This window comes from Tupaia chinensis, unplaced genomic scaffold (assembly GCF_000334495.1).
Source record: "Tupaia chinensis unplaced genomic scaffold, TupChi_1.0 Scaffold000260_1, whole genome shotgun sequence".
NCBI classification, from domain to species: domain Eukaryota; kingdom Metazoa; phylum Chordata; class Mammalia; order Scandentia; family Tupaiidae; genus Tupaia; species Tupaia belangeri.
In genome coordinates this window covers 181,356-195,220 of record NW_006159740.1, presented here as the reverse complement: position 1 = coordinate 195,220, position 13,865 = coordinate 181,356, and the positions used below count along the sequence as shown (strand labels likewise).

The following is a 13,865-nucleotide window of genomic DNA, read 5'->3' as shown; positions in this document are numbered from 1 at the left end:
CCTACCTGAGGTTGACTACAGGGGAGTCCAGCGACATAGCCATTACTCTAATTGCTGGTCCCCTGAAAATCTATTCTATGAAACCCTGGAAGAAAACTTTCCAAATCTAGAGAGTCATTCAAATATCCAGACCTCAAAAATATAAAGGACCCCAGGACCAGCGTCCTATAGCAAAAACCTCTCCAGAAGTGTTGAAGCGGGGAGATTAATGTCTTTGTACTGACTGACATGCATGGCATTCCCTTTTGAAAAAGCAATGTAATACACTGTAAAGTTATATGTAATCCAATGTAATATAAAGAAGATTATGATGATAATAAAAAAATTTAAAAAAAAAAAAGAAATGTAACAATGGAAGACTTGCTGGTAAACCCAGATAGTTGGGGGTCAGGTTACTGATAAAGGTTATCCAATCAGGCTAGCCTCTCACCTCTCTTCAGAAACAATGCAAACAAGGAAAGAATGGCAAAATATATTCAAAGTTTTAAGTGAAAAATAGTTTCAACTAAGAATACTATACCCAGCAAGATTATCTTTCATATGGAAAGAAAGGATAAAAACATTCTCAGATACACAAGACCTGTAAGAATTTGAAAAATAGAAAGGCAAAGCATTAATGGGACCAAGAAATGTGGTATTATCTGTTGAAGATATTTTATAGTTTTATCAACTGGAATAGGGAAAAATGTTCACAGGTTGAAATATTCAGTTTGTAAGCTAAATAATGTGATTTAATGTAAAAGAGAAAATGAAATAAAAAATGTGAAAAAAAAAAAGAATTTGTCAATAGCAGAACCACTCTTCAAGAAGTTCTAAAAGGAGTGCTCTACCAGGAAAACTAAAGACACATAAAGAAATAAGAAAACAAAGGGCAACTAAGAAAATTATCAATTTAATGCTAGGGACAAGAAATATCAATAATAACACTGAATGTTACTTTCCAGAATTTAATGGAAAGATTGGACCACAGAAATATTGCATATTTAACAGAAGAGAGTTTGAACATAAGACTGACCTGGCAAAAGAGAATTTTATGACTTTTGAGTAAAACATTGATTTTTTTTTTTTGCTATGCTTTATTTTCCCAATTGAAGCATTTTACTTTCTTCTGAGTTGTAGATAGGTTCAGAAATTTGTTAAAAATATTTTTCTTTTTTGTTTCTTTAAATGGAAACATAAACTTTTCTTTCTTCTTGACCCCTCTGGAATTGGAAAGTATTTAGGAGTATTCTTATTTTGTGACAGAAGGGTTATTTGTATAAGTTCAATAATGCTTGTTGCATTGAATCAGAAATTGGAAATACTCTTTATTGGACAGGGCTTTGACTGAAGATTAATCAGGAAACTATGGAATTCAGGTGTATCTGAAGTAAGCCAACAGAAGCTCTTAGAAAGATGGTCTGGCACCATAAATAGTTCTGCCTGGCAGAGAGAACTAGAGATAATATATGAAAGAATTTATAACACAAAACAACCTGACTTTCCAGCCTAATCAGAACAACCTGTGAAAATACAAAAATTCGTTACCTTATTTTATTCTGTAATAACACCTCTCTGCAACCCTCTAATATACAGCCTCAGGAACAAGGAGATGAAGGCTGCTCTGAGGAGATTCTTTAAGACCAAACAAGGTGTTCACAAAATGTAAGTGAGAGACAAATTCCATCCCTTAAGTGCAACATTCCTTAATAAGATAGGAGTGATGGGATCAACAAGTGGCACAGAGGTTAAAGTGGCTAGATCCCACATTTCTGACTGCACAGTTCAAGTCCTAGAGCCAGAAGCTTGAAAATAATATGCATGATCATGGGTCCCCAAATCCTGAAAGGAGAATGGAGGTAAAGCAGCCATCTCTGCGTCAGGGCGGATGGTGGGTAACTTCTCACATTTTTAGTTTGTCTGCCTCTCTTTCTGGCAAGCTCTCACACTATAGAGCAAACTTAAAAAATAAAATAAAATAATATATATATGCACAATATTGTATTTCTCTATAAATTCATTAAGTTTTATTAAGAAATTGCTAAAGTGAAGACCTATAATCAAATTCAACACCACTCAATACAAATTGCAGTAGTTTTATTGAAGAAGAATATTTCAACAGTGAATTAGATACTAATTTGCCTGGCTCAGGACATAATTGACCTGATGGTTAAGGAAGCCAGACATAAATGGTCAACTGCGGGATTCCAGTGTGGGCCCCGGAAGCTTAAAAAACATGCCAGGCATCTGTGCATTTGTGCCCATTGGCATTATTTCTCCAACGCCAGCGTGATGGAGAAATGGAGAAGAAATTGCAGCATGTTCAGACTCCATTAGGTATGCTTTCCTCCCTCCTCTTTTCTCTCTGTCTCTCTGTGGCAAGCACATAGATCCTCTGGCAATTTTTTTTAAATAGATATTTTGGGGGTCCAGAAGGTGGTGCGGTGGTTAAGGCACTGTACTTCCACATGGCCAACTGTGGTTCAAGTCCTGGACCTCTTGACTTGATTTCTGACTTTTCCTTTCTCTCTCTCTGTGCATCTCTGGTTAAATAAACAAACAATAATAATAATGAATAAAATTAAATAAAATAATTCTTTTAAAATATATATATATGTAATGTGAAGTCAGTATCAAGTAAGCGACATTATACGACTCTAAACTAGTCAGACTCCCTTCATGTAATTCAGGTTTTAGAAGAGAAGACAGAGGTTTGCTTTGTATCACTGAGCTGAAGCAACAATACACATATTAACAGAGATCACAAACTGCTTTGCATATTAACAATGTAAGCCAATAATTCTCTCCAAGGACTTGTTCACTAGAAAATACGATTTACTTTTGAAGGAAGTCCACCTTGCCAGAGTATGACAGGTGGTCTTTACTTCATGGAAGCAGATTAATAATAGCCTTAGCTGGGTAGTAAGTGATTTTTCCAAGTGCACAAAACAAGGATTTGGAATTTAAAGCATTAGTTACCTGGATTACAGCAAAGATAGGAGCCTAAAGGAAGAAAAAAAAAAGTGTTAGACATGGCATAGCAGGCTTTGTCTGAATCCAATCTGAATGCTTCTGGTACATATTTGGTTTAGTCTTGGTAATGTGTGATTTCTTTTAGTATTCCATAGCAGTCTTAGAATTATTGTTACAAATATTTTATTATCTTAGTTGTTGTAAGTATGCTTTTTTGTTCTGTGCCCATTTTTTCAAACACTACTTTTTAAAATTAAATGAGAAGGAATTGCATTAAATGGAATATTTAGAATCAGAATGTGTAGCTTCATAGTTGTCTGTTCCATAAAATGGTGTGTAGCTGCAGTTACATTTCCTGTCTTAAAGAACTTGGGCTGAACATATTTTCTGGCCTTGAAAATCAGGGTTTCTGTTAGTTCTTGGGCTAAAGTGACTGTCTAAGTTAAATAGCTGAACAATTGCCTAAAAATATTTTTTACATAGGAAGATATATAAAAAATTTAGAACTTGATTTAAACTTACATCAGTAGTGAGTTTAAACCTTTAAACTTCTATTATATTTAACATTGAGTTTCACCTATTTATGCCAGTTCTATTCATTTTTCATAATTACATGAGAAGGAATAATTAAAATTAGTGTTTTTCTGTTTTAATTATGATTTCTAGTACACATATAACTGATGTATAGCTTTGTGGGCTATGGAATGTTTTTTAAGGCATACATATAATATACAATAATCAAATCAAGAATATATACACATTTTTTTTTCAGCATTTAGCATTACATTATATAGTGCATCATGTGTTAATGGTTCTAGAAGGTTTTTAAAATAGGTATTAATGTCCATAAAAAACAGTGGTTCTTAATACATTGTGGTGCCTATATATGAAATTTCCTCAATTATTATCCAAATATTTCCCAACCACCTTAAAGTCTACCTCATATTAACCTAGCTCACTTCTGATTAAATGAATTCTGAACTTTCTGGTGCCTTAAGAACATAGTCATACCTGTGGGACCACCAGGTGGTGTGGTGGTTAAGGTGCTGGATACTCCCACATGGCCGACCATGGTTTGAGTCCCAAACCTGGTGACTTGCTTTCTCACTTTCCCTCTCTCACGTCCTCTCTCTCTTTCTCTCTCTGATCAAATTAAAATAAATGAATAAATAAATAAAATTAAATAAATAACTTTTTAAAAAGAACATAGTCATACCTGAAGCAAATATAGTGGTCATCTCCCCTAATTATGCCTCTTACTATAAGAACACATAAATGTTCCTACCTGCACACCTCTTACTTCTGACCTCAGACTCTGTTTTGAAAAGACCTTCTAATGGTCGATCTGTTACTATTCCCCGAGTCTATCCTCTCAACTCACTTTTCCAACATCTCACCTTAATAGCTACTTTCTCTTTCTCTAGAAACTTGAATTTCAAGCCTTTAACTTTGCAGTTTCTTCCTTAAATAGGCAAGGTTGTGAGAGGAGAAGTCATTACTCTAAGAGGTGGTTCACCTAGAGGCACTCACAATTTTCCCTATCAAACTGTCTTCAAAGAATAGGTTGTAGACAATTTCTACTTACTCATCTGTCATTCTCCTTTAACCTCCTGTAATCTGGTTTCCCATCTCCTCTTTTCCCTAAACTGCTCTTGGTCATGTTCCTGTAGAGGAATGACATTAACAATCATATGAATATTTCTTCTTAGGTATAGGAAATCTAGGAACTCAAACAGAAGATTTCTAGATACCAATATTTCCACTAGCCAATATTCCTTTACTCCAGAGTAGATATGAACTCTACATCTCACAATCTCACTTTCATTGGGTTTGAAACCTCTGTCATAGTCTGGAAATAAATTTACTTAGTATCACTTGCAAGCCCTCTAAGTAAGAATGAAGGTGAAAAAGTTGAAAATTGTGTCATCCTATATATACAACTAAAATTACTTTGTCATGTTTTACATGAAATTAATAAAAATATAAATTAGTATATTCCAAACTTTACTATGTATATTTTTTGGACTTTTAACATGCAGATTAAGTCAGTGGGGCATGAGACTCTGCATTTCAAAAAGTGATATTACTGCTGGTCCATAGACCACCATTGAAGTGGTTAACAGTCTAGTTTTGACCTGTTTAAAATACCAGAGGAGACAAATTTCTAAATAAGAAAGCCCCATACATCTTTGCCATTGACCCACATAGTGATAAGAAAAAGTCAGAATTGGGATAAGTTATTATATATAATTGTTTTAGTTAGTTAGGCCTTTTAAAAGGTAGGCCTTGACTGATGTCTAAAACCTACCGAGATTTAGCCAGCTAATAGAAATTTCGTTTGTAAATGCAAATTGGGTAACTGTTTTTACTTTATCATTATATTTATTCTACAGGTATTTATTGTGTACTTGTTAGGTACTAGGACCTGTAATATGCTCTGGGGATAGAGTCGTGAGGGAAACTGGACCTAGCACACTCTTATGGAGTTTATAGTCTAATATAAATCCTAACCTCTAAATAAAATAATGAAGTAAATAATATTAAATTAAAATATCAATAGCTGTTATAAAGGAAAGGTATATAAAACTATAATACTATTCAGGGAACCAGCAGTTAGCATAATGGCTATGTCGCTGGATTCCCACATAGTCGACCGCAGTTCGCATCCCGGACCCGGTGGCTTAGAACTCACGCTGGGCACATGTGTGTGCATGCCCAAGATCTCGAGAGGAGAATGGAGGAGAAGGGTGATTTCTCGCTTTCTATCTCTATGTCTCTCTCTGTCTGTCTGGCGAGCACACGCGCCCTATAGCGAAAACCTCTTTTAAAAAAAAACTGTAATACTATTCAGTAAGGAGGAAGTGGGGTCTCAGTCCCAGTCTTCAAAGTAAAGCAAACTTGGGACCAGCAGTTAGCGTAATGGCTATGTCGCCAAACTCTCATGTAGTCGAGGTGATATTTCATTTTCTATCTCTCTGTCTTCTGGCGAGTGCACGTGCCCTATAGCAAAAAGAAACTCTCCAAAAAAAAAAAAAATTCAGTCACATTGTCTAGAAGTCCACGAAAATCTCATTTTAATTAAGTATTCAAAACTGTACTAAAATTAGGACTTTCCAGCATGTCCCTAGTTTCACTGAGAAGTTTGATTGTAATAATGTCTCTAGGAGAAAGCCCACAGGCCTGAATTGCTAATACGTTTTTTCGTCTGGCATCATATAATGGCATAAGAAAGATTTGGATCCATTCTTTATTAATCCAAGAAGATGTATGGTGCTCAACAAGAGTTCTGATTTCTTTATTTTTTTGCTCCAAGTTCAAAAGAGACAAAGAATGCTTAAGAGAAACATTTCCTAAAATCTTTTTGCACAGCTTGTTTAATGATAGTGATCAATTCTGACCCATCTCCAAGGAGGTGTTGAATACTTGATAAATACTGTTGTTGAACATCTGGGGGAGCAAGAACTGTAGTGCCATTTTTGTCAGCTGCTACATTATCCAAGAAAATATATCCACCAATCATGTTTAACTGGACTTGCAAAAGAACAAGCATACAAGTACTGTATATAGCCACAATACTACTCCTTGTGAAACTTATTATCTTCAGATCCTCTTTCTAGCTTCGTTGTAAGGCTGTTTTTCAGTAGTATTATGAGACTCTCTGAGTTGAGTTACTGCATTAAGCCCTCTCTCAATGTAAGAAGCATGAACACCACTGTCATATTATAAGGCCTTTGGTCACTTTCAAAATGACATTGTCATTGCACTTGGGCAATATATTCCAAAGCTTCCCTTTCTTGCATTTCTCTGATTTTCTTTTGTTCAGATTTCCCCAAGATATATACTTCTCTGAGGACCATGCCTAGAAGATGCATTTCATTTTGTGACATTTCAGAAAATTCCACATAGATCTCAGCAGCTCTAAGCCCTGGAGGTGGACTGCAAAGGGATAAGGAGCTGATTCACCAAGAAACTGCTTCTTAGTCACTTGGCCCAGAAGACTCAACAGGAGCACCATCATCTGACTGGGTGCTACCAGAAGTCACATATGTGACTTTCTGTGAATACTGTCACCAGAGCTAGAAGGGGGAGTGAAATACAGCACAGCAGCTACGGTTTTGGCTACTGACACCACGCTGCTGCCATAGCTTCCTTTTGGGGGGAACAAGGGATGATTTGCTATGTGGTGTGCACTCTAATCTGACAGTTATAGTGAGAGAGAAAGTGAGAAATCACTGCTTCAGAGTGATACTCCTCTCTCAGGAGAGATGGCCACACTGCAGTCTCTTCTCATCTCTTCTCCTGCTGGGATTGTGGGCACACTCACACACACAACCAACATGAGCTTCAAGCAATCAACCGGGTCTAAGACTCAAACCTTAGTGAACCATGTGGGAGTCCAATGCCTTAACCACCATGCCATTTGCAGGGCCTGTGGATCTCTTGAAAGGTGAAACATCAAACAGAATTTAAACAAATCTAATCGTGAATGCCTGCAAAATCACTTTTAGAAATGAATACCTCCCTCACAGGGCAAATGTAAAATCTGCCATCATAGAACCTGGCATAGGATAGGCTTATGGGGAAGGCCCTAGAAACCTGAATGCCAAATAAGACTCCAGGAGATTCTTATACACTCTGAAATATGAAGGTGGCTGGCCTGTTCCAGCGGACATGGATCCCCTTCACAGAGAGAACCATCTTTTTTTATTGTTATTATTAATTTTTTTTAATATTCATTCACTGAGCATCATCACAGCATACAAAATATGATTTCCCATCCAGAATACACTGCATAGTAGCTTATCATACATGTTATCATTGACAAATAATTTTCCATTTCTTGTTTCATATATGTATATGTATATATATATATGCATATATATTTTCCCCCCTATTTCTCACCCTCTGCCATTTCCCATCCTCCTTTTCCCCCCCCCCTGCCATTTCCCATCCTCCTCCCACACTGTCTCTGGTATCTACAGTTGCTTTTCATTCCTCCCCCTCCCATATTTTATTTATTCACAAAATATCTTAGTTAATCTATTTTCAATCGCAAGTTCAGCTAATAAATACATGTCTGTGAACACAAGTCTGACTTTAGGCATGAAGCTCTGAGTAGAATGAATATACTATAAAGCAGCTGATGCTATAAAGTTTACTGCAATTATTAAATAGGTATTTTTAACACTTTTTATTAACTGTAATTATTAAACAGGTATTTTTTAACTTTTTTTATTTCAATAAAAGCAGTTGTAGCTTTAATAGATCAAAGTTTAAACAATGCTGGGACCAGCAGTTGGCGTAATGGCTATGTAGCTGGACTCCCATGTAGTCGACCGCAGTTCGAGTCCCGGACTTGGTGGCTTAAACTCACACCGGTTGTGTGCATGCATGCCCCAGATCCAGAGAGAAGAATGGAGAAGGGATTGTGGTGTGGCCATCCCCCTGGGGGGTGATATCTCACTTTCTGTCTCTGTTTCTCTCTTTCTGGTGAGCTCACACACCCTATAGCAAAAAACCTCTCCAAAAAAAAGAGAAAGAAAAAAATGTAAAAGATGCTAAGAAAACTTTGCTTTAAACTTAAAGCCAGTCTACCATATGATCTAGCAATCCCACTCCTAGGTATCTACCCAAAGGACAGAAGAATCTTTCATTGGAAAAGTGCTTGCACATCGATGTTTATTCACGATTGCTAAGACATGGAACCAACCCAAATTCCCCCGTATGGATGAATGGATTGTAAAACTGTGGCACATATACTCTATGGAATACTATTCAGCAATAAAAAACAACAAAACCCTGGCTTTTCACAGGAAGTGGAAGAATATGGAAGATTCACTGCTGAGTGAGGCAAGCCAGGCTATGAAGGAGAGACATTGTATGTCCCCACTTAACATATACCGAATGTCTGCACTCTATGACTGAAACTGATTGAGTAATAGTTGTACAAACACAAGAGATGGGTGTGACTGTCAGATGAGGTGTATGTGGAGGAGTGGGGCCTAACGAAGGACATTTGGAGAAGGGATACGGAGGTAGAGCGTTGGTGGGATGGGCAAGTGTGTTATCGGTTGAAGATATTTTGATCAACGGGACTGGGGAGAAATGTTCACACATTGAAATGCTCACATTGTAATCTAAACAATGTGATTGAATGTATATACAAAAATAAATAAATTAATTTTAAAAAAAAAGACTGAAAAAAAAAATAAAACTTAAAGCCAGCCAGGAAACAGGAGTTAGGATTCTGTTCAAACTGTTAAAATAGTAAGGGGGCATGAACCTATCGGCAGCTCATGATCAGACAAAAATCCTTAAATCTGGAAAACAAAGCATAGAAGAAAATCAGTAAACTTTTAGTCAAAATTCATAAGACTCTCATTCACCAGTTCAATCGTATGTACTTTATCTTCTAAGTCACCACATTTGAGGAATAAGAGGGAACGGGAAAGTTGCTGTTAGTGGGTGTGATCTGGTCAGTCCCATCACTAGTAACAGAAAACACCTGAAACTGGTGATTTACAAAAACACGGAGATCTAGTCAAACCATAGCTGTTTTGGAGAAGAAAGACTTGGGCCAGCTCTAGCAATGCTCTTCTGTCTGCACTGCAACATGACAGAGGAAAGGAGAACATGGTCTGGGTTCCATGAATCTGTCTCCTTCCTTTTCCTTATAAACCTTCCAAAACTCAATCATGGAGACCCTACCCTAAGGAATTTAATCCTAATCTCTTCTCAACAGCCCCTCTTTCTTTTTTTTTTTTTTTTTTTTTTTGAGAGGTTTTTGCTATAGGGCTCCTGAGCTAGTCAAAAAGACAGGGAGAGACACAGAAACAGTGAGAAATCACCCCCTAGAGGGGATGGCCATGCAGCAATCCCTTCTTCTCCATTCCCTCCTTTTTACACCATAGTTGGATCAAGTTTTCACCCTTGTAATCCTGTTACAATGGCTAAACCTATGAATTGGGGGGAGGGAGTACTGTCAAACCATAGCTGGGTTATTGGGAAGATAATCTGGATTTGGGATTTGCTAAAGTCAATTTTAAAATCATATGTGAGAAAAGAATCATATAGGAGGAAAAAAGGAACTGTAGGGGCCCTTGAAACACCTGGTCATAGCCATTATGAGGCTGGTTTTTAAAACAGGACCAGCCTAAAACTGTCAGTTGAGCAGCAAACCAGTGTGGCCATTACTAGGTGGCAGTCCTACCTGTGGATTCAGAAAGACTCTCTCATCTTTGTGCTTATCACTAAACACACCAAGGTATTGAACCATATACTGTGATTGTCCTTACCAGTCCTGCAGCCTCCAGGGACAGTTATTTTAAAAATGTAAATAAATTGACTTTTCAAAGGAAATAGGGAAAATAAGGTTTTGTTTTTATTTTTTGGTAAATGCCTTTTCCTTAGAGAGGGTGTGCTTGCCAGGGAGACAGAGAGAGAAAGAGAGAGACAGTGAGAGGGTGAGAGGAAAGTGACAAATCACCCCCCAGGAGAATGGTCATGCCGAAACCCCTTCTCCTCCATTCTTCTCCCAGGATCTTGGGCACACATGCACACATGCCCTGCGTGTACACCCATGGGTGTACTATGATGAAGAGGAAATAAAGGTCTTTTCCTCCTTATTCCAATGTGAGGAGACTGCTTTTAGATGCTTTTCAAGCACTCTGTGGGACAGAGACCAGAGTTCCTAAGGCATAGGACCCAGATATTCTGAGCTCTTTTACACTTCCTGGTATGAATATTCATTTCTACCTGAGTGTCTCAGTCATGCTATGTAAACCTCAAAATGCTGAAAGGTAAAAATAGGAAGGACATTAATCCATGAAAATAATTTTTTTTTCTCATATTACTTGAAAAACCTTGTTTCTTTGAAATATTTGGCAGTTAACTTATGTGTTGATACTTCTTGCAGTTTTCTATCATATCTAAAGAATTCTGCCAAGTTGTCCTTCTAAATGTAATTTCTAAATTCTCTACATTTTTATTTGATATCCTATTATGCCTGTACCTCAGCATAGCATTTTCTTCACTGGACTCTATCCTCCAGCACGCACACAGTGACATTTGAAGTGTTCCTTAACTTCCCATCAGAACTTTTGGTAACACACTGTCTTATACTAGTATCTTAGCAAAGCTGTTAGGGCTCTTATTCCTCAGAGAATGTGTGATCATTAATATTTGAAAGCCATTCCATTGGCTTGGAAGCAAAGGCCTTTCCTAATGCCATAGAGGCCAAGTCCCAGGAGAACATGAGATAAAGATATTACCTTCTTCATCTTTGTGCTGTAGTAAGTCTGTCTATTAAAATTGGAGGCAAGATATGGTTTATGAAACAAGTCATTTAGAGGTTTGATCTATGTCAAAATTATGATAGCTTTACCTTTTCAGCCCTGCTAAGGGTTATGAAACCCTTTTGTCAATCCCCTTTCATTCTATAATTTCTTAATGTTTACTTATTAAAGCTTTTGGTTTAGAGCATTTTATAAAGAGATAAACATTAAAAGAAGACCAAACATAGCTTCCACTAATAACACTAAAAGACTTCTCAGAGCATTTCTATGGAAAGTAAGTTAGAAGAAAAACTTCTTTTGAAAATTTTGTATTTGTGTGCAAATGTAAGCCCTCATTACAGGATTCACATCCCTACATATTGAAAGAAAAAAAATAAAATCCCATAAAATACAGGATAAAGAAAGTTTATCCATGACAAAAGAAAGTATCTATTGTTTAGTAGAATTTTTAAAATTTTATACAAGCTTACAAGGAAAATTGGTCACAAAATTTTATAGAAATAAAAAGCAAAAATAAAAATATTTCATGCCTAGATTCTTTTTTGTAAATCTCCATACATTTTTTGTAAACTTTTATTAAATCAGTATACTAGTGACTATATCTGCCTATAATAGTAAACTGAGATTAAGAAAAAACTTAAAGCTATTGTTTTCTTTTTCTACAGAAGATATTACAACATTTCAATATTAAAAGCCAGTGCCGGTAAGTCACACTATAGAATTGCATTTTTATGATGCTCAAGCTAACATTAGCAGTGACAGAATTTAGAGATGACATTAAAATGATTATTACCACCTTACTGTGAACACTGTATTTCTCTCGCATATTTAAATAATGTCTCATAATATTTTTAACTGAAATGCAAATAGTCAAATTAAAACTTTCTTTACTGAGTCTCTTACACTCTAAGATGGGTTTGGAAGAAAAACTTTTAATTCTAATTCTTTAAAAATTCTTTTTAAAGAATTATTTTAGTTAACTTTCTTTCTTCTTTCTTTCTTTCTGTCTTTCTTTCTGTGTACTGAACTACTGTGCCCCAAACTCAGAGAATATAGTCAAGAAAAAGTAAACTATGTTTTCTTCCTGACTTATTATTCTTTGGAAAGATGATCCCATGTTTATTGTCTTTGTTCATAGTAAAGGAGCACATTTTAAAATAGATCCTAACTGATATTTCTCTTGACCATGCAGGTTACTAACATAATGAATGTCTCTGAGCCAGATTCCAACTTTCTTTTCAAGAGAGAATTTATACTCCTAGGTTTTGTTTGTGAGTGGAAAATTCAGATCCTCCTTTTCTCACTCTTTACCACAACATATGCTCTGACTATGACAGGGAACGGGGCCATTGTTTGTGCATTATGGTGTGACCAGCGACTCCACACTCCCATGTACATGTTCCTGGGGAATTTCTCTTTTCTAGAGATCTGGTATGTCTCTTCTACAGTCCCCAAGATGTTAGTCAACTTCCTCTCAGAGAAAAAAACAATCTCCTTTGTTGGCTGTTTCCTCCAATTCTATTTCTTTTTCTCATTGGGTACATCTGAGTGCTTACTTTTGACTGTCATGGCCTTTGACCGATACCTTGCTATCTGCCGGCCCTTGCACTATCCTAATATCATGACTGGGCATATCTGTATCAAATTGGTCATTATCTGCTGGGTTTGTGGATTTCTGTGGTTCCTGATCCCCATTGTTCTCATCTCTCAGATGCCCTTCTGTGGTCCAAACATTATTGACCATGTTGTATGTGACCCAGGGCCACTCTTTGCACTGGCATGTACTTCTGCTCCAAAAGTCCAACTGTTTTGCTATACTCTAAGCTCATTAGTTATCTTTGGTAACTTTCTCTTTATTCTTGGATCCTATACTCGAGTCCTTTTAGCTGTGCTGTGCATGCCTTCAGTCACTGGAAGACATAAGGCACTTTCCACCTGTGGATCTCATTTGGCTGTGGTATCACTGTTCTATGGTTCTCTGATGGTCATGTATGTGAGCCCTGGACTCGGACATTCTGCTGGAATGCAAAAAGTTGCAACTTTGTTCTATGCCATGGTGACCCCACTCTTCAATCCCCTAATCTACAGCCTCCGTAATAAGGAAATAAAGGCAGCCCTGCAGAAATTTATGGAGCGTCTCAACATAATCTAAGATATATTAGATGATTCCTCCATGTTCAGGTCAGTATACAGTCTAATAAAAAGCAATCAGAATTATACAGTTCTTTAAACCTACAAATATGAGTCTAGTGATATTGACTATCTCAGCCTAAAAAAATTAAGTGTCTATGAAGTCCCTTATAAGATTAAAATGGCCAAATTATATAAGTATGTGAAGCGTTTGGTCTCTCTTTTCGATTGTGTATACACTGTGTACTCACTAAGTAAGATTCACATATGAATGTTTCCTCAATAGTTTTCATATGATTCATCTGTCACAAAAATTCCTTTGTTCTATTTGATAATTTAATTTTATAGTTCTGGGATCAATACAATTATAACTATGTCATCTTGTTTGTTTAATTGGTTGATTGTAAATAAAAGAAGAAAAATACCTATCTTGTATCACAATTGGCTTTACTATTTTTTCATTTTTTTATATTTTGTTATACATTCAAT

General features: G+C 36.5%; 1 protein-coding gene and 1 pseudogene across 1 annotated transcript; one reads left to right on the top strand and one right to left on the bottom strand.

The window, feature by feature from the left end:
* Window positions 1-5,988: 5,988 nt before the first annotated feature.
* On the bottom strand, window positions 5,989-6,967 carry LOC102479147 (peroxisomal biogenesis factor 3-like; annotated as a pseudogene).
* Window positions 6,968-7,908: 941 nt separating this feature from the next.
* On the top strand, window positions 7,909-13,398 carry LOC102478734 (olfactory receptor 11H12). Its single transcript, XM_006149427.2, has 2 exons — window positions 7,909-7,924; window positions 12,494-13,398. The coding sequence occupies exon 2, from the start codon at window positions 12,577-12,579 to the stop codon at window positions 13,396-13,398; it is 822 nt and encodes a 273-aa protein (XP_006149489.2). The 5' UTR covers window positions 7,909-7,924; window positions 12,494-12,576.
* The last annotated feature ends 467 nt before the right edge of the window (window positions 13,399-13,865 follow it).

Bases quoted from the DNA above. Each gene is read 5' to 3' on its own strand.
- LOC102478734 (XM_006149427.2), top strand. From the start codon at position 12,577: ATGACAGGGAACGGGGCCATTGTTTGTGCATTATGGTGTGACCAGCGA.